The sequence below is a fragment of the Setaria viridis genome, chromosome 1, assembly GCF_005286985.2.
Source record: "Setaria viridis chromosome 1, Setaria_viridis_v4.0, whole genome shotgun sequence".
In the NCBI taxonomy this organism is placed as follows: domain Eukaryota; kingdom Viridiplantae; phylum Streptophyta; class Magnoliopsida; order Poales; family Poaceae; genus Setaria; species Setaria viridis.
This window is the reverse complement of record NC_048263.2, coordinates 40798021-40819649: the sequence shown is the minus strand read 5'-3', so window position 1 is coordinate 40819649 and position 21629 is coordinate 40798021. Positions and strand designations below refer to the sequence as shown.

Below are 21629 nucleotides of genomic sequence, written 5' to 3'. Positions count from 1 at the left end.
TTGCTCCGTCCGTCGCGAAGCATGTGGGGAAATTGCACGGAGCTTGCAGTTTGCAGGACCCAAAGAACAGCAGCCAGCGGTACTTGCTGCAGTAGTTTATACGACTCGCGGGCGCATTGACCGGGCGGGCTGCTAGCTTCCAGTCTTGCGAGATGCAGGATCACATTCACATGAATACCATAATAGTGGCATCGGCACCGCGTGATGGATGGATGGATGGTCTCGCAAACACCACGGCCAACCAACTCCGCATGTTCCAACCACTGTTTTAAAACAGAGCCAACGCCAGACCAAGAGAGGACGGGACTGGACCAGCATATGCACCCACAAAAGGCCCTACTGTCAACAAGAAGAAGACTACAAACCGGACGGACCCTGCCTTTGCGTGCTTGACGCGCTCGACCCGGCTTCCACGTCACTTCACGCCACTTGATGAGGGGGTGCCAATCCAGTGCATGTTGCCACCATGATTAGACTAAACCTCGACCATGAACGCACCAAGATTATAGAGTAGTTACGATCTTGCAACGAAGCAAAACGGAACCATGCATTCTATGTCTTTTAAAAACTGGAACCCATCTTCTAAACAAATGAGAGCCGCCTTAGGAGACCAGGTTGGGACCTCCACTGCTGTATGGTCACGCAGCATGAGCATGCAGCTCAGAGCTCGTACACCGCCAGCGTCCCGGTGATGTCCGACGCAGCCCACACGCCGGACGAGCTCCAAGGCGCTGACCACCGATACCAGCATCGCTCCGAAGGCACCGTCGTCTCGCTCCATGCCTCCTCGGGCAACGGCGGGGCGCTCGGGGTTACCGGGAACGACCTCGCGGCCTCCGGAGCGAACCAGCCAGAAGGAGCCTGCGGGAAAGATTCATTCATCAGTTCAGTTGGGAAATTCCAAATTCCGATCAGGCTTCTGACTGAGATGGATACAGTAGCAGCCTGGCAGATGGCCTACTAACCTACTATACTTCTCTTGCAGACAATGAGACAAGTTAGTGGAAGTAGCCTGGATATGTGCTTCTAGCACAACATTGATAAACAAAACGAGACCCATTTGGCGGCTTATCTGACTAACTATTTTAAGTAGTTCAAAAACACGAACGGCTAATTTTCTTTTGGACAACAAAAGCAAGGATGTTCGACCCAAATTACAGGTGACAGTAACTTCCTTCATACCTTCTTGTTTTCCTGAGATGGTGCGGTGTGTCCGTCAGACAGGGTGCTTTGGGTAACTATTCCCACACACTTCTTTGTCACTGCATGAAACAGAGAACGGACCTTCTCCGGGTCCATTCTCCCAGTCACTTTCACCTCTCCTGTCCCTATCAAGAGATCAGTGTTCTCCACCCCTGCAGCACAGGGTTACGTGAAAAGGGATAAATTCAGATGACTTGAACACGCAGTCCTACAGAAGACATGCACAACTTGCTATGATAAAGAGATGCCGAGAGTGTCTGTTTTTTCCTTTTCTTTTGATGAAACTGCAGCAGATCTTACTATTATCCTGAACTATAAATTAAGGAACCAAAAGGGAGAACAAACAAAATCTTCTTGCAGCCAAGTAGGTCATGATAATAAAGGAAAAAAATCCATACCTTTTGAAAGACTAATCTCCTTCACCCCATCGTTGATTTTCTTGATACAACCGTTGCATTTGCAGTGCATGTCAAACTTCAAAACAAAAGTCTTTGAACCATCAATGTTGCATTGTTCCTGCAACAGAATGAGAAGAACAGCTCAGCAAATATATGAAGAAACGATTGCACATTGTTCCTGCTACAGAATAAGAACAGCTCAGGACATATATGAAGAAACAATTGCACTACACAAACACAAACTTAAAGATGCTTCAAGAGAACATACCTTTCGCATGATCACTTATGCCCTGCCTTGAGGTTGGTCCTGATACTTCAAGTACCCAGGAAGGATGTGATCATAAGTTATACTGAGAGCAAAAGGTGGATGGTTAAACAGAAAGGTTAGCTTTCCCTGTGGACTGTGGTTGGCCATCACCTTCTTTGACATCCTGCACAGATGAATGGGAAGTTTCCAATAAAAAATCAGCACAAATCATGCTTAATCTGACTTGGATGACCAGCAGTAGCAAAGATAGGTGTATACATATATGAACAAAACAATATGACCACCCATTTAGGTTTGAATTTGTGTAGCTACTTTGATCATATGGGTTTAAAATGCAATCAATAAAGAAATGCAGGAGTTTACCAATGCAATTACCAGTAGCAAAGATAGGTGTATACATATATGAACAAAACAATATGACCACCCATTTAGGTTTGAATTTGTGTAGCTACTTTGATCATATGGGTTTAAAATGAAATCAATAAAAAAATGCAGGAGTTTACCAATGCAATTACCAGCTTTAAGCTTGTTTTTGCTCTTATTTTTTTGCACGTTGTTGAACAGAACGTTGACTCCATACAGTACAGATATTACTCTCTGAGTTTCTGAAAGGAGGTAGGTTTTCTGTCAGTATCATTCAACAGTACGCTATGGGTTTTTATTCACTCACTTCGGTTAGGTCAACAGAGAGAACAATTTTTTCTACGTGTCATTCCAACATCTAATGCCATAACTACTCAAGTTATTCTTTGTGCCTTCTTCCTGGGGAACACTGACCTTAGGGTTCCTGGGTCTTAAAAACCTGACGTATATCCCATTAATCCTAGGGTTTGTCCCTAGCCAGAGCTCCAATAAAGATTTTGGGGGGGAATGGATGGGAATAAACATATTCCAACAGTAACTGGAAAACTTTGAAAGAACCTAGCTCTCGAAATTCGCGGCAATATTTCTCTGTTCTGCCATCTCATTTCCAGAAGTCGTAGGATCAGTCAGCACAAGTGGTTGACTAATTGTAATGCTTGTACTGACATGTATACAAGCTCTGGTAGCAGCTGCGCCAGCCACCAGGAAAACAGAGATTAACCTACCATTTGAGAAGTTGACAACCAGGGTTTGTTCACAAGATTTGAAAGGTCGTTATTTTTTTTCATTCCAAAACTTAGCCCATCATTGGATCTAATATCCCTTCTGTATAGTTTCATTAAATACTCAGATTGACGAATGGCAACTACCTCACATAAAAGGGTAAGTGACAGGGATTCCAGGAACTGACTTTACCAAGCCAAATGCTAGAGCAACTGTCTCTCGATGTTCCAAGCAGTCTTCTCCCAACACATCCTGCAAAGCCCAAATGCCTCGGCATGTCTTCAGGCATCCAATCAACCACCTTTGCCTGAGATTGGATCCGGGAAGTATTGGTAATTGCAATCTGACAAACATTACCGTTCCATGCCACTTTTAGCGGGTATGCCTGCGCTCAGATTTGTGCCTTATAGTCTTTCTCACCCTTGCAGCTACCTCTTTCCTCTTCTCATCAGAAAATAAGCCGGATAAAGTTAGCTTTTCAGGCTTGTAGGTAGTATCTAACTCAAGAAGTTGCTTCTCTACAAGCTTTCTAATCTTGTTATTTCCATGGACCTTGCATGCTGTCAGAAGAGATGACCATATCACACGATTTGCTTTGCAAGGCATATTTTGGATAAAGCTGTAAGCATCATCAAGCCGTCCAGCTCTTCCAAGGAGATCAACCATGCAGGCATAATGCTTGACATCTGGCCTGACACCGTACTTGTCCAACATTGAATTGAACATCTGCCATCCTTGTATGATCAGGCAACTGCGACTGCATGCACACAGAACACCCACAAATGTGATCTCATCAGGATGAAGCCCCAATGATTCCATTTCATCAAAAAGTGAAATAGCTTTCTCGCCATAACCGTGGTGAGCAAGTCCATGTATCATAGCATTAAACAACTCCACGGTCTTGAATTCATCAACGACTCCACGAAACACATCCATAGCTGTTTGTATGTACCCTTGCTTTGCATATATGTGCACGAAACTGGTGGCAACTCTTGCATTTCTGCTAATCACTCCATTCTGTTTCACACGACAATGAAGCCTTTTTGCCAGATCAATTGCACCATGCTGGACACAAGCTGAAAGCACCGTGACAACCGTCACCTCATCAGCCTCAAGTCCTGTCGCTTCCATCTCCTGGAACAACCGAAGTGCCTCATTGGATCTACCTGCCTGCACATATCCACCAATCAAAACTGTCCATGCAACCAAATCCTTATTAGGCATCTTATCAAATAACCTTTGAGCCACGTCGATCTCTCCAGCCCTTGAATACCCTGACAACATTACACTCCAAACCCTCACAACCTTCGCCTTCTCCTCAGACAAATCAAACACCTTCCTGGCGAGCTGCAATGCGCCACACTTCACATACATGTCCACTAGCCCAATTACTACCTCTCCAGAGTTGAACAATTTGAGCCTCAATGTCCTCCTGGCAACCCCATGCGCAGCTTTTGCCGCATTCAAATCGCCTAACTCAGCACAAGCGCCCAGCAACGCCGTGATGGTCCATCCGTCCATCCGGAACCCTCCGTCCACCATATTCCTTAACACACCGAACGCGCCGTCAATACATCCTGACTGCACGTATGAATCGATCAGAGTGTTGAACGACACGGTGTCCCTCACCGGCATTTCGTCGAACAGCTTGCGCGCGAGGGAGTGGAGACCGAATGAGGCGTAGAAATGGAGGATCGAGTTCGTGACGAAGATGTCCGAGGCGAATCCTGATTTGAGGACGAAGGCGTGGATGCAGAAGCCGAGGGAGGGGGACTCGTGGCGGGAGCAGGCTGCGAGTGCCGCGGAGAGGGAGTACGAGTTCGGGACGGCCTCCTGGTTCTGGGCAGCAGTGGCGCTGGTTGGCGAGGGCTCATGGTCGCGGAGCATGCGGAGGAAAAGGCGGAGGGAGGCTAGCGGGTGGCCGGCGCGGAGGTGTGGGCGGAGGAGGCGGGAGGCGGCGGCGGGCTGGAGCGGGAGGCCGAGGAGCAGAAGCTGAGCGTGCGCCTGGAGGGAGGGGCGGCGGCGGAGGGAAGCGAGGAGGGAGAGGTGGAGGAATCCACCGGGCGCGGCGGCGATGGCGCGGCCGGGGAGGCGGCGCATGGCAGGAGACGGGAGGCCTCGCGATGGCCCTGCGGTGGCGGGGTTGGAGTACGGCAGCGCAGCGCGGTTGCCTTTCCAGCGTTTGAATCGGAGACGTGAACGTGAAGCGAAGACGTAATGGAAGGAATACGTATCTGTTCACCTCGAGGAGATCGGACAAGGCCCGGCCCATCGAGCAGAACACAAACACCACCACGACTCCCTCGCTCTCCTCCCAGAACCCTCACCGCCGCCGCCCGCCGGAGCTCCGGTGAGGCAGTTCTCCGGAGGCCATGGACTACGACAGGTAAGGGCACTGACGGCATATCCTCCAGAATCACATCTCCACCTCCTATTCTTCAGGCATAGTTTAAGCGGAAAGGAGTTAGCGCTAAAGAGCGAATTGCATGGTGAATTGGTGATGGTGATTGATCTTGTTAGCAAGTGGCGTGCATGACGGTTGTAGTGTTTGCAAGTTTTCTTGTTTACATTAGTTTCATGTTCGCTGATTACAGGTTGAATTCGCCGAGCACATCGGCTATTTCGCTGGAAGTGATGGGCCACCGGCTACATATTGCACAGGTGAGGAGAACTGGAGAAGCAACAGAAGAATCTTGCTTTATGGTGTGATTAAAGATATATTTTTACACAAATTTGGGCTTTGCATCAGAAGGTGGATCAAGTTCATCTTCTGTTCAAGCTGTAGGGGTGATACTGAATGGTAGGTAATCTGAATTTTCTTGTGCTTCTGGACTCTTATCTTATTGACAGGATCCAAACTCTAAGCACCTTGGGACCACAGTCTGGGATGCATCAATGGTGTTTGTCAAGTTCTTGGTAATTTCTTTGAGTTCTAGGCCCTCCTGAACAAGTTGATGTGGAAAAATAGTCATGTGGACAAAAATAGATTTTTTTGTTTTTAAATGCGACAAAGTACATCCACTACACATAGACTTTGGGCTTTCGGTATCTTCGAAGCTTATTTGCTGAAGCAGATGTTAATGCTAGGATATGCTTCTCAGGAAAATGTCAGTTAAATTCTATGACCATCATCATGATTGACATTTTATGAGCCTGTCTACCACTCTGCAGGAAAAGAATAGCCGAAAAGGTCGGTTTTGTCCATCCAAGATGAAGGGAAAAAGGGTGATTGAATTAGGAGCTGGCTGTGGTCTAGCTGGGTTTGGTAAGCTCAATTCAACTGCCCATCAGATATTCAGATGTATATCTAATCCTAGTCCTAGTGGCTCTCTCTTTTAAAACTGTATGCTTGTCCTTTAGGAATGGCCTTGTTGGGTTGTGATGTTACAACAACTGACCAAGTCGAGGTGCTCCCACTGCTTATAAGAAATGTTGAACGTAACAAATCATGGATTTCGCAATCGAACTCCGACTCAGGTTTTGTTCATGGAACCATCTACTTTGCTACTCATAGCTGTAGTTTTGGAAGTAGTCATATGGTGTTGTAGTTTTGGAAATAATCAAGATTTAATTATTTCAATGGTTCATGTAAATGCATGGGGGTCATGTTATGTAAATTTTCCTTTAATTTTGACAAAGATACAGTGGCAAACAGGTTCCATCGGCTCAATTACAGTTGCAGAATTGGACTGGGGGAATAAAGAACATATCAAGGCTGTTGAACCTCCATTCGATTACATCATTGGAACTGATGTTGTAAGTTTCCTTAAGTTTTCTTATGCAGCGTCTTGAATCTTCTGAACTCTGCCTCTCAAACAGCAGATCCTACTTTCTGATCAATGCAAGCTTTCATACGACATGCCATTTCACTATTTTAGTTATTCTTTGATATATTGTTTGGTGAGAATTTATGTCACTGCAAATACATTTTACTTCAGATTTAATTTTAATCTTGTCATTTTTTGAATCAATTATAATCTTGTCATCTTTGTTACACAGCACACAGAGCAGCAAACCGTTATGTTTTCAAGATTTTTTTAAAGCAAAGATTTCATAAATTAGATTCATACCAAACGGTTTGAAATTAAAATCCAGGGAACAGATTTTTAGTAGAATAGTTTCTGGTTGATTGTAGCAGGATTGATGATTCAGAGATGATGAAGTGACTTACTTGCTGCTTCGTTTTGCCATGTTCAAGGTTTATTCAGAGCACCTGTTGCAACCTCTAATGGAGACAATTACTGCATTATCTGGCCCTAAAACAAAAATATTGGTAGCTCCTATTCTCCTTTTCAGAAGTTATTTTTGTAAAACAATGGCTTGAGAACTAATGAGCTGTTGTTTGCTATCCAGCTAGGATACGAGATCCGTTCAACCACAGTCCATGAAAAGATGATGGAAATGTGGAAAAGCAATTTCGTCGTGAAAACTGTCTCTAAATCAAAGGTAAGGATCATTGAACCCTCATGATCTTGTATTCATGTTTGCATCAGTTGTAAAGATGCTTATATTCTGAGACAGATGGATCCAAAATATCAACATCCTAGCATACATCTCTACATGATGGACCTGAAAGCACCATTGTTCACTGAGGCTGGGGCTAGTGACAATGGGAACGAGGAGGAAGAGGATATTTTGAATCCAGGGGAAGATGAAGATCCTGAAGTGAAGAGTGAACCTTGTTCTGGCTCACTAGAAGCTAATAGCGGTAGTCTGGATGAATGGGACATCAGAAGATGCGGGGCTATGGCTGCAAGGCTTCTTAAGGATGTGAAATTGTAATGTGAGACTTGGATCTGAATTCTTGAGCAGCTGATGTTGTTGTTCCTTTATACCTTGTTGTTCCTTTAAGAGGACAGCGGGTGTTGTACTTTCTCCTTGGAGCACGTTGATTTTCCTTTTTAATGTTTTCATTTCAATTTAGGAGAAGAACTCTGCACCTCTTTGATTTCGTCCTTGATCATTTAATTTTGGCACTGTTGTACTGGGCATGGCATAGTTCAGATTTGTTGGTCCTTGTTCCAACATGTATTCATATATTCTCTTGGAAAAGAGTAGACAAGCCTTTCTGTCACGATTAGAATTTCTGCTGTTTCTTCCTTACGTTTGTGGAAGCCCAGGCCCAATCCGGCTCCTCGATGCGTCTTCGGCTTCCCTCTCACAAGCCACGCGCTTCTATTCTTCCGTTCCCGCTCGAACCCAAATCGAAACCTCCCCCAAATTTCAATCCGGGAGCGCAAGGGTTCGTCTCTCCCATGGCGATCGCCGCCGGTGAAGCCCTAGTCCCTCCTGGAGCAGGCGACTCGTGAATTCGCAGCCGCGGCAGCGCAGCAGGCAGGAGGCGGCGGGGAGGACCGAGCGCCTTCATCGACCGATCGATCTCCTCTCCTCGGACTACTCAAGTTGGAGGTATATTTCCATCTCGCTCGTCGCATCTGTTCACCATCGGTTGCGGTCGTTTCAATGGTATGAAATGCCCGCTGATTTCACCGTGCGTGTTCGTTGCGAGCTCGTGCCACGGTCGATTTGACTGCGCTGTCGCTTGCTTGTGCGATTTCTAAGGAAGTGTTTGGATCTTTAGTTCGGACTAAAATTTATATCACATCGAATATTCGGAGACTAGGAGGACTAAACATGAGCTAATTATAAAAGTAATTACACAGATGGAGGCTAATTCAGAATCTATTAAGCCTAATTAATTCATCATTAACACATGTTTACTGTAGCATCACATTGTCAAATCATAAACTAATTAGGTTTAATAGATTCGCCTCGCAAATTAATCTCCATCTATGCAATTAGTTTTGTAATTAGTCTATATTTAATACTCCTAATTAGTACCTAAATATTTGATGTGACACAAATAAGAAACAAACACCCTTTAACTGAACTGTTTTATAGTAAGCCAGATCTACGCGCCTCTCTGTCGCGCATGGTTTGATGCGAGTCGCGCAATCTTCCTTGTCCTTGAGCGTGCTTCCCTGTTGATCTTGCGTGGTTTAATTTTGTTGCTGCATTAGGCGATCGGGCGAGATTGCCTGCATTTTGTGATCTTCTCATCCGCACTCCTGCACAACAAGCACCGCACAGGTGATCGCACACTTTATGCATAGCTGGGAACCTCTGCAGGTTGCTGCCCTTGGCACCTAAACCTTGTGCTGCAACTCGCTCCAGTGTCCTGGGATCCGCCCTTTTACCCTGAGCGATGCTTTTTTTTTTTTTGCCTGTGCGGTGGAACCAATCAGTGTCGTGATTCATGCTCAGACAGCACAGTGTGAGGAATACATTTCATTTCATTTCATTTCATTGGGAGTGTTCTTCAGTTAATTTTCTTTTTCTAGTTGTATTAAATAATTCTTTTTCTTATTGCACTTCCCAAGTTCGCTGCTCCAGTTCTGAAAAAGTTTTACTATTAGTATTACAGTTAATAAAAGGGGTTGAAGCGATGCAAAACCAAGGTAACGAGTGAAAAACCAAGGTAAGACGGAAAAAACAAGAAGGTAATGAGTGAAAAACCAAGGTAAGACACTAAGACGGAAGGCTTTGTTTTTGTCCATGACAGGTTTGATGTCAAGGCGATTTGTAATAAAATCAACTTGTTACAAGGGAAATCTCCAAACGAAATACTCTTTCCGTCCCAAATTGTAGGTCGTTTTGGCTTTTCTAGATTCAATAGATATCATTATACATCTAGATGTATAATTATATTATGAATTTTAAAAGATCAAAACGATATACAATTTGGAAGGGGATATATGAAGTGATTTTATATAATTTTCGTTAGACTTTTGGACTGGACTTGGAGCCTGGCTTCCACGTCACAAGATACCGTTGCCTGTGGACAACAGATTCCGTCAGAGAAGCCAAACGCCATCCCTCTCTCCCCCCGCGGCGCGGAAGCTGTCAGGGCCGGCCGGCCGTCCTGCTCGTCCCGGAGGCAGCAAGGCAACAAACGGAGCACCCAACCCCACGTACTGCCCGCCTCTTCCACCCTCTCCCCGCTCCACCTCATCCCCCACTCCTCTCTCCTCTGCGCTTCCACCCCCACCGCTTGTTGCCACACTTTCCATGTCACCGCACCACTGCTTCGCCGCGACGATGACGCCCGCCATGGCCGCCACCACGGGCAGCGCCGGCCTATCGTCCGCTCCCCCGTTCCGCCTCCTCGGCTCCAGCTCGAACTCCGGCTCTGGCCCGGTCCAGCTCCGTCTCCCTCCTGCTGCCGCCTGCCGTCGTCGCTCGCTTCTCCGCTGCGCCGCCTCTGGTGGTGGTGGTGGTGGTGATGGCGCCGGCGCCGGCGGGTCCGACCCGGCCCTTGAGGAGCAGAGGCGGCGTCAGGCCGAACTGGCCGCGCGCATTGCGTCCGGCGAGTTCACCGTCCAAGGCCCTGGGTTAGCGCCCCCTGTTCCTCCTCTTTCATTTCTATACGGGTTAATTTGTGCTCCTCCCGTACTGATTTGGTTTGAAATTCGGGGTTTTAGATGGATTGCTCCTCTCGTGGGGAGGCTGTCCAAGCTGGGGCCGCCGGGGGAGCTCGCCGCCGCGCTGCTCACGAGGCTGGCGGGCGCTGGCGCGGCGCGCGGCGGGCCGGAGATTCCGCAGGCGTTGGGATCGATCAACGCGGTCGTAGGCCAGGCGTTCTTCGTTCCCTTGTACGACCTCTTCCTCACCTACGGCGGCATCTTTCGCCTCAACTTTGGGCCTAAGGTGACACGCAATCAACCAGAATTTGATTCCCAATCCCATATTGGGGTGTCAGCTTGTTGCTAATGATTTGATGTCTTGTGTTCTCCAGTCGTTTCTTATTGTCTCTGACCCGGTTATAGCTAAGCACATCCTGAGAGACAACTCCAAAGCTTATTCCAAGGTATGGCTATCAATCTGGACGCATGCAACTTGATTGTGTCTATCAAATTTTCTTTCCATCCCTGAGTTGACCGTGCTATTTGATTGTGGCTGATGCAGGGAATTCTTGCGGAAATATTGGAGTTCGTGATGGGTAAAGGTTTGATTCCAGCTGATGGGGAGATTTGGCGTGTTCGGAGGCGTGCTATTGTTCCCGCATTGCATCAGAAGGTACTAGCTATCTAGTTATTAGCAAGGTTTAGTGTATCGGTTTCTTTGTTTACTCACCTGAATTTTACTCTGCAGTATGTGACTGCAATGATAAGTCTCTTTGGAGAAGCTTCGGATCGGCTCTGCCAGAAATTGGACAAAGCAGCATCAGATGGGGAGGATGTGGAGATGGAATCTTTGTTCTCTCGACTTACATTGGATGTCATTGGGAAGGCAGTGTTCAATTATGACTTTGACTCACTATCTTACGACAATGGAATTGTCGAGGTTCTTATTCAGATTTTGTTCTATTTTGTTCCATTCCTCTATGCTTCTTCTTGCCTGTAACTTTTACCCTTTTTTATTGCGGGACGATGATCAGGCAGTGTATGTAACACTAAGGGAAGCAGAGATGCGTAGCACTTCTCCTATACCAACCTGGGAAATACCCATATGGAAGGACATTTCCCCACGGCAGAAGAAGGTCAATGAAGCTCTCAAGTTGATAAATACTACTCTCGATGAACTAATTGCCATATGCAAGGTACATCTTTTTTTTAGTACTTTGATCTTACTGTCTTACATGTTTGGATTTATAAAACATCATGAGTTCATGACAGTAATATTGCCTATTGTTGCTAATGCAGAGACTGGTAGAGCAAGAAGATCTTCAGTTTCATGAGGAATACATGAATGAGCAAGATCCTAGTATTCTTCACTTTCTCTTGGCATCCGGAGATGATGTATGATGTAAAATGTGAATTGCTCTATATATTTCAACCTTCTCATCTTCACATAGCTTCAATCCATCTATCATAGGTTTCCAGTAAGCAACTCCGCGATGATCTGATGACAATGCTCATAGCTGGTCACGAGACCTCTGCAGCAGTCTTGACTTGGACATTTTATCTTCTAACTAAGGTATGCGACTATCAGAACTGAAAACTCACTGCTTTATTGCATTGGTGTTTATTTGATTATCTTCATAGCTCATTTGTATTAAGCAATTAATATTAAGGTACTTACCTTTTTATCTGATTGGTACCCTGCAGTATCCAAAAGTAATGGCCAAGCTCCAAGATGAGGTAGACTCACGTTTTTTTTTCCTTTTAAGATGTTTTTTCTCTGCTTCCAAAATTTTACGAATGACTAGTATCACTCAATGCCACAGGTTGATAGTGTTTTAGGTGACGGTTTGCCAACAATTGAGGATGTGAAGAAACTAAAGTACACAACTCGAGTGATTAATGAAGTAAGAAACTAACAATGCTATCTCATGGAATATTAATTGATCATTGAACAAGAATGTCACAAAATCATTTTTGCTGCAGTCATTGAGACTATATCCACAGCCGCCGGTTTTAATTCGCCGGTCGCTTGAGGATGATGTGCTGGGAGGGTACCCAATTGGCAGGTAATTTGTTTCTAGCAGAATTTAGAAAATATTCAAGTCGCAATGTCTGTAAATATTCATGGCCCTAGTAGTTACCCTTAAGTTTAGGCAGTTCCTGCTGTTGTTGAAGTTATATAAAGAAGGTAGTTTTAGTTTTCAGACAATTGTGAGGACTTTTTTTTACAAGAATTGTGAGGACTTATTTAGCACCACAGTAGTAATATATTAATTTAAAATTCTATATAAAACATGCAAACCTACCGCTTCTGTGCGGTCTGTTTATAGCAAAATATTTTATTTTCTGCTTTCAAAATTCCATTGCTGTTGGATTAACTTGATTTAATAGCTGAGGATATTTGGATACATGTTATACTCGTGCTTTGGTGTTACCATCTGAAATGTTTTTGTTTCTTTTATTTGTTTAAGAGGAGAAGACATTTTTATTTCTGTCTGGAATCTTCACCACTGCCCGAAGCACTGGGATGATGCAGAAGTTTTCAACCCAGAAAGATGGCCTTTGGATGGACCAAATCCAAACGAGATAAACCAAAATTTCAGGTTCCCTCTCTATCACTGTACTGAAATGCACTTATAGTATACTGCTATCTTTTGGTATGCTGTTTTTTTTTCAATCTAGTTATCCACATCTGAGTGTTGTTTTGATTGGAAGAACAGAGACATTTGAATGTTCTTATCCTCTGGTTGTTCTCTGAAGAGAATTTTTAATCTTTTGGATACTGAGTTCCAAAGTTATTTGGTCATTACCTCACGACTAATTATTACTTTTCAACTTTCTTGCATGCATGGACTTCTCAAAAACGGTTCATATTGTTTGTGGTACTAGTTCTGAGTTCTTACATAGTACATGGTTTACCAGAAACATAATAAGATCAACTCGATGGATGGTGGATATATTTTTAATGATGCAGCAGAATATATGGGCTTATTCAAGTCTGCTGATTGAGATTCTGTGTCACTATTTTATTAGCTTAGGGCAACAGGGTGGGAATACTTAAATTTCCTTTTAAGAGCGTATATTTCCTTTTAGTGGCTGATTATACCTGTTGCCTACCACCATGTTGATTAATGCCTGAGGATTGGTTTAATCACTGTGGGATTCACGCAATCTCTTGGATTTTCAGTTACTTACCATTTGGTGGTGGACCAAGGAAATGTGTTGGTGACATGTTTGCCACTTTTGAGGTAACTTTTTTTTGATTTTTATACCTGGTTTCTTTTTTTATTTCAAGCTTTTGCAAGCCCAATATCTCATTTCATTATATTAGCAACAGAATGATCACAGTAGAGCTTGCACGACATTGAACTCAAAATAACATAGGCATACTGGGTCATTGCAGAATGTGGTGGCAACAGCAATGCTTGTCAAGCGATTTGACTTTCAGATGGCTCCAGGAGCACCTCCGGTATGCCTCTACCAGTTTCTGATTCGTTATAGTTAATACTGTATCCATTATTTATGATCAATATGATAGGTTGACATGACAACTGGAGCAACAATTCACACAACTGAGGGGTTGAAAATGACTGTTACTCGGAGGACAAAGCCACCAGTAATTCCAAACCTGGAGATGAAAGTTGTTTCTGATTCACAAAAACCCACACGTTCTACTCCAATGGTTGTTAGTGCTGCTACTGTTGCTTCCGGAGAAGATCAAAGGGAACTCTCCTGATTTATGCAGTTTCAAATTGGACTGGCATACAGAATGAGTATGTTCTTTTAATTCTCCTCAGATTCAGTTACTTATTTCTCTAAAGTATTTTTGACTTGGCATGTGCATTAACTCACATTTTTCTCACTTCTCTTCCATCTTGGCATATTTCTACTGAAAGATTATTTTAAGCATATCTATTTATATTGCTCTGGAAATATTTGACTAGTTTGCAACATTTGGTAGTGCAAGCAGTGCAACACAGAGAGTAAGTTTCCTGGTGTGGTACTTTTACAAGGAAAAGATCTCAAACTCTTCCGGGCTTATTTCTGCCGATTCTGGAGCGCACTCCTACTGATTGTAGATCTGCTTGCTGCCACTCAAAAGCACCATGGACATATTTACAAGAAGTTTTGGCTTCCGAGCATGGACTGCTGCCCTTCTAAATCTTCAGCAGGCCTTCCAACTCGCGAAGAACATCAGCACGGGTAATTATACCTGTTGATAGTGTGTCGAACCCATTAAGCTTGCAAAGTTACCAATGTTAAGGATAATACAAATCAAGTATGCATACATGCAGTCCTTTTGTCTCTTAACTGTTCGCCATTCTGAAACTCACCTATTACTTGTTCATCCTGATTTACAATTGGTACTCTGTGGATCTTCTTCTTGAGCATCAGAACCGCAGCATCTGTAGATGTTACACATGTACTCTTAGATCTAACTTAAAGCATACGTGGAAAGAAAAAGGTGATATGAAAACAACAATTACCCATCACTGTTTTATCTGATGCTAGTGTGATGGCTGGAGAGGTCATTACTTCTTCAATCTTTGTTTGTGGCTGTTACAAGCAGCAATAGATCAGTAGACGGAATGGATTTTCTCCTTCGCTCTTGTATGAAACTAGCAACTTGTTATGTGTGTGCTTGCGCCCAAGTTGTGTGAGAGAGACTGAGAAAGAGGGGAAGGGAGAGCTGACCCCATGGGAAGCTTTGGCCCGGTCGCCCAAGTTGTGTGAGAGAGAGTGAGAAAGAGGGGAAGGGAGAGCTGACCCCATGGGAAGCTTTGGCCCGGTCGCCCAAGTTGTGTGAGAGAGAGTGAGAAAGAGGGGAAGGGAGAGCTGACCCCATGGGAAGCTTTGGCCCGGTCATTCTTGACGACTACCCCAACACATCTGAGGCTGCTGTCTACGACTGGAAGCCCTGACACGGCCTCAAAGTGGCATTCGACCTCCTCTAGTGTCTGCTCTGCTGTGGCCACTAGCACAGGTGTTGACATGGTCTCACTCAAGAGAGCCACGCGCTGTATTCACCGCTCAGAGTTCAGCTAGAGCTGAAGGAGATCAAGACAGATAACAATGACAGCTTTAAGAGTTCCAGATCAAGTACCTGATCTCCTTCTTGGACAGCCTCCTGTGACTCAAGGTAGGCACGGAGATCATCGTAGCTGAGAAGGAAGGAGTTCTCAGGCCACTCGCCTGAGATGATCGCCTCAGGGTTCTCGTCAAGCTCAAGCCGGACGCTGGCGTCAACGAAAGTCGACGCTCTGCACTGAAAGGTTGGTGATCCCTTTGCAGCACTTCTCCCAGTTCTTGTGTTGATCTTTGCATGAACACCGCGGGTTGTACCCCACGAACACGCGGAATGGCTCCCCCGCCAACGGCAGCAGCGGCGCTGGTGACATGATGGGCGCGGGAGGTGGGGTGGGGTGGAATGGGATGGGGGCGGAGATGGAACGGGCGTGGGTGTGCCGGGCCGTTAATGGGCGGGGGACCGGAGATCGGGAGGTGGGGCTTGAGCTATAGATGGCGAAGGGGGCGTGAGGGGATTCCTTTCAGTTTCACCAGCGGATGGAGAAAGGATCTGCCGTGCCGGTGCCATGGCCTGTTTTCGGTGGGCACTCGCTCCTAAAAATAAGGCGCGTCCACCCGCACGCACATAGGTCAATAGCGCGTGGAACCAGGTGGGGGTGGGGTCAGTGGTCAGCGACGCGCGGGGGCGGGGATCGCGGTGGGAGGTAGCAGCGGCGGTCTCGTGCTGGCAGTGGCATGCATGTAATCCAATCCAGCTGCGGGGAGATGTCGGTGGTGTGAAGCACCGAGCGCGTGCGCGGCGGGGCTGCGGGCTGCCGCCGTGGGATTTCCGGGGATGGATGTGGGACTGCGGACTAGACATTTGTGCTGTGTGCGCATCGCACGCGGCAGAACTCGCAGGCCGCGTGGGCTCAAGGGGGTGCCGCATCGCTGGAAGCGGGTGCACGGCTGGACGCCTGGACGGGCCATGTGCTTCAGGGGAGCACTTTGCAAACTGAATTTGGCAAAAGCGATTTCGTCGTGTGCACCCTAAACCCTATACATAAGCTGCGTCAGTAACATAATAACATTGTTTCATAGCAATTTAGGTAAGTTTTGGCCTCAAGATTTTGTTTTATGTTGTTAAATAATTGCATATAACTTTTTGTGATAAATTATGTGGACAAATTGCACCATATCAATAAGGATGAGATAAAACTATTGGATATACATATTTTTGCGCATAAGTCGTGCTCATAATTTTGTATATGTCGACAAGTTATGGAAATAGATAATTTTATATTTTTTTGCGTATAAGTAATACATATAAATTATTAGTCATGTTGATAAGTTTGCGTAAGAATGGTTGTTTTCACAACATTTTTGACATATTTTTATCATGTTAAAAAGTTAGGCTTAAAGATTATTACACATATTTTTTTTTGCATAAGATAGGCAGATAAATTTTGCTCATATCAACAAGTTATGTCGAGAGATTATTGCATATTTTTTGTGTGCATAAGTTATGTAGATAAATTCTGTTCACGTCAATAAGTTAAATTGAGAGAATTGTTTTATATATTTTGTGCATAAGGTATGGGATAAATTTTGATTATTTCATTAAGTGAGGCAAGTGATTTTTTTATCTATATTTATGTGCATAAGTTATTGGGTATGTCAAACTTAGGGATATAACTTTACATGACTATTTTTTCATATATTATATACAACTACTGCCTACTGACGTAATTTGCAGGGCGAATTTGAAATGACAGGTGCCTATGCCCAGGTCGAGCAAGAATTGAGATCAGTATTTTATGAAAGAGAAAGGAGGTTCAAAGTTATATATAACAACTTGGATATACATTTTTTGTTAGCTTGAATGCTTTTCTGAGTAATTTTTGTATATAAGTATATATATTTTCCTGTTGAAACTAGCTTTTACCACCCAATTTTACTCCCCCTCACCCAACCCCCAAATGATTTGCCAGCAAAAGAGAATTCAACAAAAATAAAGAAAATAGGTCTATGGGACGCTGGACGAAGCTCATGGCGCGTGGTAAAGAAAATGCGCGGAAAGAGAAAACAACAGCCGAGGGTTGCGTGCCCGCGGAGCCGTACATCCAAAAACGGAAAGCTACTAGTATCTGAGAAGGGATATGTGTCTCGGTCTGAAATCGATGGCCGCTACCTCTGCCAGACGAACCCGGGTCGGTGCTCGCCGCGAGGGGAAGCAGATCGTTGTTCCTTGTGGTTCGACTACGACGGCACCCCCATGGCCCGTCGACAAGCATCACATTGCTGCTTTTGTTTTACCTTGGGTGCGTAAAGACTGGGACTTCTGCGATCTTGTGATGCTTGAGAACTCATCGATGTTCTAAAAAATTCCTAAGGATCAAGCAATTGCAAGTGCCAAGAACTAGTCAACGTTCTAAAAAAAATGCTAGGGATCAAGCAATTATCGTATGGCATGCAAAGCATAACTAGTATCGCACAGGAGCAGACGAGCAGAAACAGCGGCCGTGCTCACCTTTGAGCGTAAGAGGCCGTGCTCGTAGTGTCATTTCGCGTTGCTGCTGCTCAGCCCAGGCAGCCACAGCCATGTCACCACGTTGGTCGAAAGCTTTTCGCTTCTTCATTACCCACTCCATCCATGCTTGAGAAGCCTGGTTCAAAGAGAGAACGGTTTTCAGAACAGCAGGAATGCCACTTTCAAACAACATGGTATATTTTCTTCTCGAACACAAAGAAAAATTTTCTCGAACACGAAATGATAGGAGCATGTAATGAAAGGATAAATAAGTGAGGCAAGGAAATTCAGACCTTCATTGGATTCACATGATGCTCTCTATCATATGCTCTTCTCCTTTCATCATCAATCAACAGCTCATATGCTGCTTGGATTTTGATGAACCGGGCTTCAGCAGTTTCCCCTTCCTCAAGGGTTCCCTTGCCATCATAAACTGTAATGGAATGGCATAATCAGATGGAATAAACGAAGATATTTTTTATTCACTTACTGTGTGAGAAATAGCATCAATCCACAAAAAGGTAGCTGCACCTATATTCCTATGACACTAATTCCTGCCCCTAATTGATTGGTTTAGCTGTCGGTAAACCACAGCTAGCCACAGACTTCACTTGCCAGGAGTATTTTGATTAGCCTTCAGTTTATATACTAGTGCATATTCTCCAGGCAGTAGGCTTTAACAAGATACTTAAAGTATTTATGTAGGTTAAAACATGAATGGAAGAATCTGATCATTAATCCACCACAAGGCGAGAAACTCTGATGCACTACCACTGCGGCGCTAGATATACACACAAACTATACAACTGCAGCTCAGGATAAGAAAATTCATTTGCAATGCCACATATTTATGCATGGAGAATCGGCTAAATACTGGGTTGTGCTATAAGACAAAGGAATACATAAATCTTCAAGGAAAAATAATATTTGTGATCCGCTCTTTGCAGTGCATAAGCAATTGGTGCTTTACTGGCCTCCACAAAATGTTACTGAATTTCACTTCTTTTCTGTTCATGTGTTGGTTGCACCGATGCATTCTTGCAGCATATGTAAAAGAATTGCTTTTCACTTGCAGGAAGAAATATCAACCAACAATCAGGCATTTTATTACCTTTGTAATAAACGATATAAACTTATATTTACAATTTACAGGGATGAACATGTACATATTCAGCAGATCAACCCTATCCTAAAATGCCCTTCTGCAGTCTACAGTGTGGATGACTCAGCCACACGGTGAGCTTCGTTCAGTACTGAACCCGAACCTGGTCAGGTGCACATATCTAACTGAAGCTCTTGCAGTGTTGTATCAGTTTGGTCTTCAGAGAGTTGTAAATATAAGTCATTTCTTTTTGGTACCACCATCAGCATACATGGCTCTTTCCCACTGCGCGACATTTTCAACCTCCGAGGGCGGTGGCGGTAGGACCTCATCCAAGATGTTGTCTGGCACGCCACCGTGCTTCACCAGCTTACTGGTGTACAAGAAGCTCTTATTTGAGTTCAGAAGGAGGTTATCCAGAGTGCTTGGCTGGTAAGAAGACAGATACTATCAAAATCAAATTGAAGTTTACATGCAAAAATGTACGTAAGACGGTAAGAGCAAACCAGGAATTTACCATGATGGTTGTGTGAATGCTGTCCATAAAACTGCTGTCAGATGATATGGCCGAGCTTGCCTTCCAAATAGATTTGTTTAGCTGCTGTGCTTGCTTCTCTGACCTGGAAGCAGCAGACATAGTTTTTTTACCCCCTTTCGACAACCAAGGATATGGGATCACAGAATGCATTACTATGAAACAGCATACGCTACCTTGAAGCAATGTTCGATTCTAGAGCAGCTCGAAGGGCCTTTGACGACGATAACATATGGAGCAACTTTGCAAACGCCTCAAAAGTAGATAGATTGGATGGCACATCCAAGCCCAGTGAGTTATAATAGTAGGTAGTAATGGCAGTAACACTTGTCTTTAATAGTGATATTCCTCTTTGCAAATATTGATGCCTTTCCATGGAGTGGGAAGATGCACCAGAAAAGTTGAAGCTATTGCTTCTCTTCGAATCAAAAGAGTGTTTCTTGACAGAATCGATAGAGTCGACACCAAAGTTAGCCGAGCCACTTTCTGTCAATGAACTTTCCTCACCACCTGTGCATACATTTTTCCTAGGTATGAAAAGTGGGTAAACTTTGCTGAAAAGAAGGAAAAATGTCATGTTAGTAAAGGTCTTATATGTTCACGATAGAGAGCTGCTGCTTTTACTAGATACAATACCTCTGGGACTGTCGTGTACTCCAGTAAGAACTTCGCTGCCAAATTTGTGAGCATGAACCCTAATACATCACGTTACAAATATGTTAGCCAATGAACCAACTTGGTAGCCTTCAAGGTGCTACTCATGCACAACACATCTAAACCTGTACAACTTGCAGAATACACATGCACACTATTTACATAAAAAGGACAGGTGAAGATACGTGCTATTAAACTGACAGGACTAAGCAATTGATGTTTCCTAATCTGGTATTGCAATTACTCCAATGCAGGATTCAGGCAGTGAATTGGATCTTACCTTAAAGCCTGATACATGAAGAGCAGGTGCAGATAGGATATGAACTGCAATATTGATGAAATGTAGCATGTACCTGAAACAATACTGAACTTAAGTTTCACTAGTTCTGAGCCAATATCAGAATTTTTTTGGAATGCGTTATAGTAAATAATCTCTACAACCCAAGAACATAAGATTTCAACTTCTCAAATGGCTGTTGATAACAAGGAGGGCTACCGGTTTCATGCTCACAAAAAAATTCTGAAACGAAACAACCAAAAAAACACCGAAAAAATTCCGGAAAAATCCCAAAAGCAAAAAAAACAGCAACGAGGATGGGGGATCGGGGACTGCGAGAGAATAATCGAGCCGTCGCGCTCTCGTGAATCCGCGCGACCACTCGCGTCGGATTCCGATTCCGATTTCGATTTCTACGAGGCCACTGAGGTTTATGCTTTGCCCCGGGGGAGAGCGACAGCAAGAACAGAAGGCGTGCTGTTTGCGCTTGCACCGGGTGTGGCGCCCAGTAATCAGAAAGCTAGTGGCGGTGGGGGGGTCATTGGAAATGGAGAACAGGCAAGCCCAAGCGGCAAGGGGTTACCCACTGACAAGTGGGGAGCACGCATGCGCATCAGTGTGAACGCCTCCGGCCGTGACGGGCAAAATGGAATACGCTTTCACTGTTAGTAAGCGTATTTGAAACTTGGCATCTCTTGTCCTCCTATAAGCCCCGTCTTCCACACGGGCTCGAAACGGAATGTATCTGGTATAAACCATCTACCCTGTGCAACCTTGAAAACTATAAATTAAAGCCACAAGATGCTAATCCAATAGATAGGTTTAGAGATAAGATTATTTTGCGCTTAAGCTCCCCCACCCGCCGGCCACTATTTCCAATACCCCGTGCAGCCAAGCATCCATTTTCCCTGCCCTTCCATCGTGAGTAAAAGGTGGGCAGTGGGCGGCGGCGCCCTCACCAGGGAAGCGGAGGGCCACGGGCGGCGGGGCGGCGGCGAGCACACTAGGACGGCGACGCACCAAGGACGGACGGACGGTGATGGATTACGCGATTCTCAAGAGCAGCGGCGGGCTACTCGCGATGGGGCAAGGGGCAAGGGGGTTAGGGGTGAAGGGGTTAGGGGAAACAGACACCTGGCTGCAGGGTATTGGTTGGCTGGTGGGTG

The 21629-nt window shown here is 44.8% G+C and overlaps 5 protein-coding genes across 15 annotated transcripts; 2 read left to right on the top strand and 3 right to left on the bottom strand.

Moving 5' to 3' along the window:
* Nucleotides 1-175: 175 nt before the first annotated feature.
* Nucleotides 176-5182, bottom strand: LOC117841584 (pentatricopeptide repeat-containing protein At2g22410, mitochondrial). Of its 9 annotated transcripts, none has more exons than XM_034722009.2 (5): nucleotides 2385-3324; nucleotides 1870-2032; nucleotides 1602-1782; nucleotides 1183-1355; nucleotides 176-861 (listed from the first exon to the last, which is right to left on the bottom strand). In XM_034722009.2, exons 3-5 carry the CDS (start codon nucleotides 1669-1671, stop codon nucleotides 661-663), a joined length of 444 nt encoding a protein of 147 aa, XP_034577900.1. In that variant the 5' UTR covers nucleotides 1672-1782; nucleotides 1870-2032; nucleotides 2385-3324; the 3' UTR covers nucleotides 176-660. The 9 variants fall into 9 exon arrangements, with proteins under 9 accessions (XP_034577900.1, XP_034577901.1, XP_034577899.1 ...); XM_034722010.2 differs by having other exon boundaries at nucleotides 1602-1779; XM_034722008.2 differs by having other exon boundaries at nucleotides 1602-1719.
* Nucleotides 5183-5189: 7 nt separating this feature from the next.
* On the top strand, nucleotides 5190-8029 carry LOC117841578 (uncharacterized). Of its 3 annotated transcripts, none has more exons than XM_034721999.2 (9): nucleotides 5190-5341; nucleotides 5550-5616; nucleotides 5806-5871; nucleotides 6127-6220; nucleotides 6316-6432; nucleotides 6611-6711; nucleotides 7154-7228; nucleotides 7309-7401; nucleotides 7477-8029. In XM_034721999.2, the coding sequence occupies exons 1-9, from the start codon at nucleotides 5328-5330 to the stop codon at nucleotides 7735-7737; spliced, it is 888 nt and encodes a 295-aa protein (XP_034577890.1). In that variant the 5' UTR covers nucleotides 5190-5327; the 3' UTR covers nucleotides 7738-8029. The 3 variants fall into 3 exon arrangements, with proteins under 3 accessions (XP_034577890.1, XP_034577891.1, XP_034577892.1); XM_034722000.2 differs by having other exon boundaries at nucleotides 5275-5341; nucleotides 5705-5871; XM_034722001.2 differs by having other exon boundaries at nucleotides 5296-5341; nucleotides 5708-5871.
* Nucleotides 8030-9892: 1863 nt separating this feature from the next.
* Nucleotides 9893-14669, top strand: LOC117841577 (protein LUTEIN DEFICIENT 5, chloroplastic). The gene is made up of 16 exons (XM_034721998.2): nucleotides 9893-10346; nucleotides 10437-10662; nucleotides 10751-10822; nucleotides 10921-11031; nucleotides 11107-11298; nucleotides 11393-11554; nucleotides 11658-11753; nucleotides 11830-11931; nucleotides 12063-12095; nucleotides 12182-12262; nucleotides 12342-12424; nucleotides 12830-12961; nucleotides 13546-13606; nucleotides 13762-13827; nucleotides 13897-14131; nucleotides 14320-14669. Exons 1-15 carry the CDS (start codon nucleotides 10024-10026, stop codon nucleotides 14092-14094), a joined length of 1938 nt encoding a protein of 645 aa, XP_034577889.1. The 5' UTR covers nucleotides 9893-10023; the 3' UTR covers nucleotides 14095-14131; nucleotides 14320-14669.
* On the bottom strand, nucleotides 14329-15600 carry LOC117856922 (uncharacterized). Its single transcript, XM_034739370.2, has 5 exons — nucleotides 15463-15600; nucleotides 15200-15376; nucleotides 14846-14915; nucleotides 14693-14764; nucleotides 14329-14571 (listed from the first exon to the last, which is right to left on the bottom strand). The coding sequence occupies exons 2-5, from the start codon at nucleotides 15350-15352 to the stop codon at nucleotides 14516-14518; spliced, it is 351 nt and encodes a 116-aa protein (XP_034595261.2). The 5' UTR covers nucleotides 15353-15376; nucleotides 15463-15600; the 3' UTR covers nucleotides 14329-14515.
* A 3377-nt stretch (nucleotides 15601-18977) lies between these two features.
* LOC117841579 (uncharacterized) lies at nucleotides 18978-21212 on the bottom strand. Its single transcript, XM_034722002.2, has 5 exons — nucleotides 20467-21212; nucleotides 20169-20227; nucleotides 19709-20086; nucleotides 19515-19617; nucleotides 18978-19426 (listed from the first exon to the last, which is right to left on the bottom strand). Exons 1-5 carry the CDS (start codon nucleotides 20533-20535, stop codon nucleotides 19238-19240), a joined length of 798 nt encoding a protein of 265 aa, XP_034577893.1. The 5' UTR covers nucleotides 20536-21212; the 3' UTR covers nucleotides 18978-19237.
* Between the last annotated feature and the right edge of the window lie 417 nt (nucleotides 21213-21629).

Excerpts from the sequence above, each read along its gene's own strand:
- LOC117841584 (XM_072290380.1), bottom strand. The coding sequence starts at position 5,055 with ATGCGCCGCCTCCCCGGCCGCGCCATCGCCGCCGCGCCCGGTGGATTC.
- LOC117841577 (XM_034721998.2), top strand. The coding sequence starts at position 10,024 with ATGTCACCGCACCACTGCTTCGCCGCGACGATGACGCCCGCCATGGCC. Across the intron at positions 10,347-10,436 it reads TTCACCGTCCAAGGCCCTGG|ATGGATTGCTCCTCTCGTGG; the intron begins GTTAGCGCCCCC and ends TCGGGGTTTTAG. Across the intron at positions 11,754-11,829 it reads TCTTGGCATCCGGAGATGAT|GTTTCCAGTAAGCAACTCCG; the intron begins GTATGATGTAAA and ends CATCTATCATAG.
- LOC117856922 (XM_034739370.2), bottom strand. The coding sequence starts at position 15,352 with ATGTCAACACCTGTGCTAGTGGCCACAGCAGAGCAGACACTAGAGGAG. Across the intron at positions 14,916-15,199 it reads GGGCCAAAGCTTCCCATGGG|CCACAAACAAAGATTGAAGA; the intron begins GTCAGCTCTCCC and ends TGCTTGTAACAG. Across the intron at positions 14,765-14,845 it reads ATCAGATAAAACAGTGATGG|ATGCTGCGGTTCTGATGCTC; the intron begins GTAATTGTTGTT and ends TAACATCTACAG.
- LOC117841579 (XM_034722002.2), bottom strand. The coding sequence starts at position 20,535 with ATGCTACATTTCATCAATATTGCAGTTCATATCCTATCTGCACCTGCT. Across the intron at positions 20,228-20,466 it reads TTCATGTATCAGGCTTTAAG|GGTTCATGCTCACAAATTTG; the intron begins GTAAGATCCAAT and ends GTGATGTATTAG. Across the intron at positions 19,427-19,514 it reads GCATTCACACAACCATCATG|CCAAGCACTCTGGATAACCT; the intron begins GTAAATTCCTGG and ends TCTTCTTACCAG.
- LOC117841578 (XM_034721999.2), top strand. Across the intron at positions 6,433-6,610 it reads GCAATCGAACTCCGACTCAG|GTTCCATCGGCTCAATTACA; the intron begins GTTTTGTTCATG and ends AGTGGCAAACAG. Across the intron at positions 7,402-7,476 it reads AAACTGTCTCTAAATCAAAG|ATGGATCCAAAATATCAACA; the intron begins GTAAGGATCATT and ends ATTCTGAGACAG.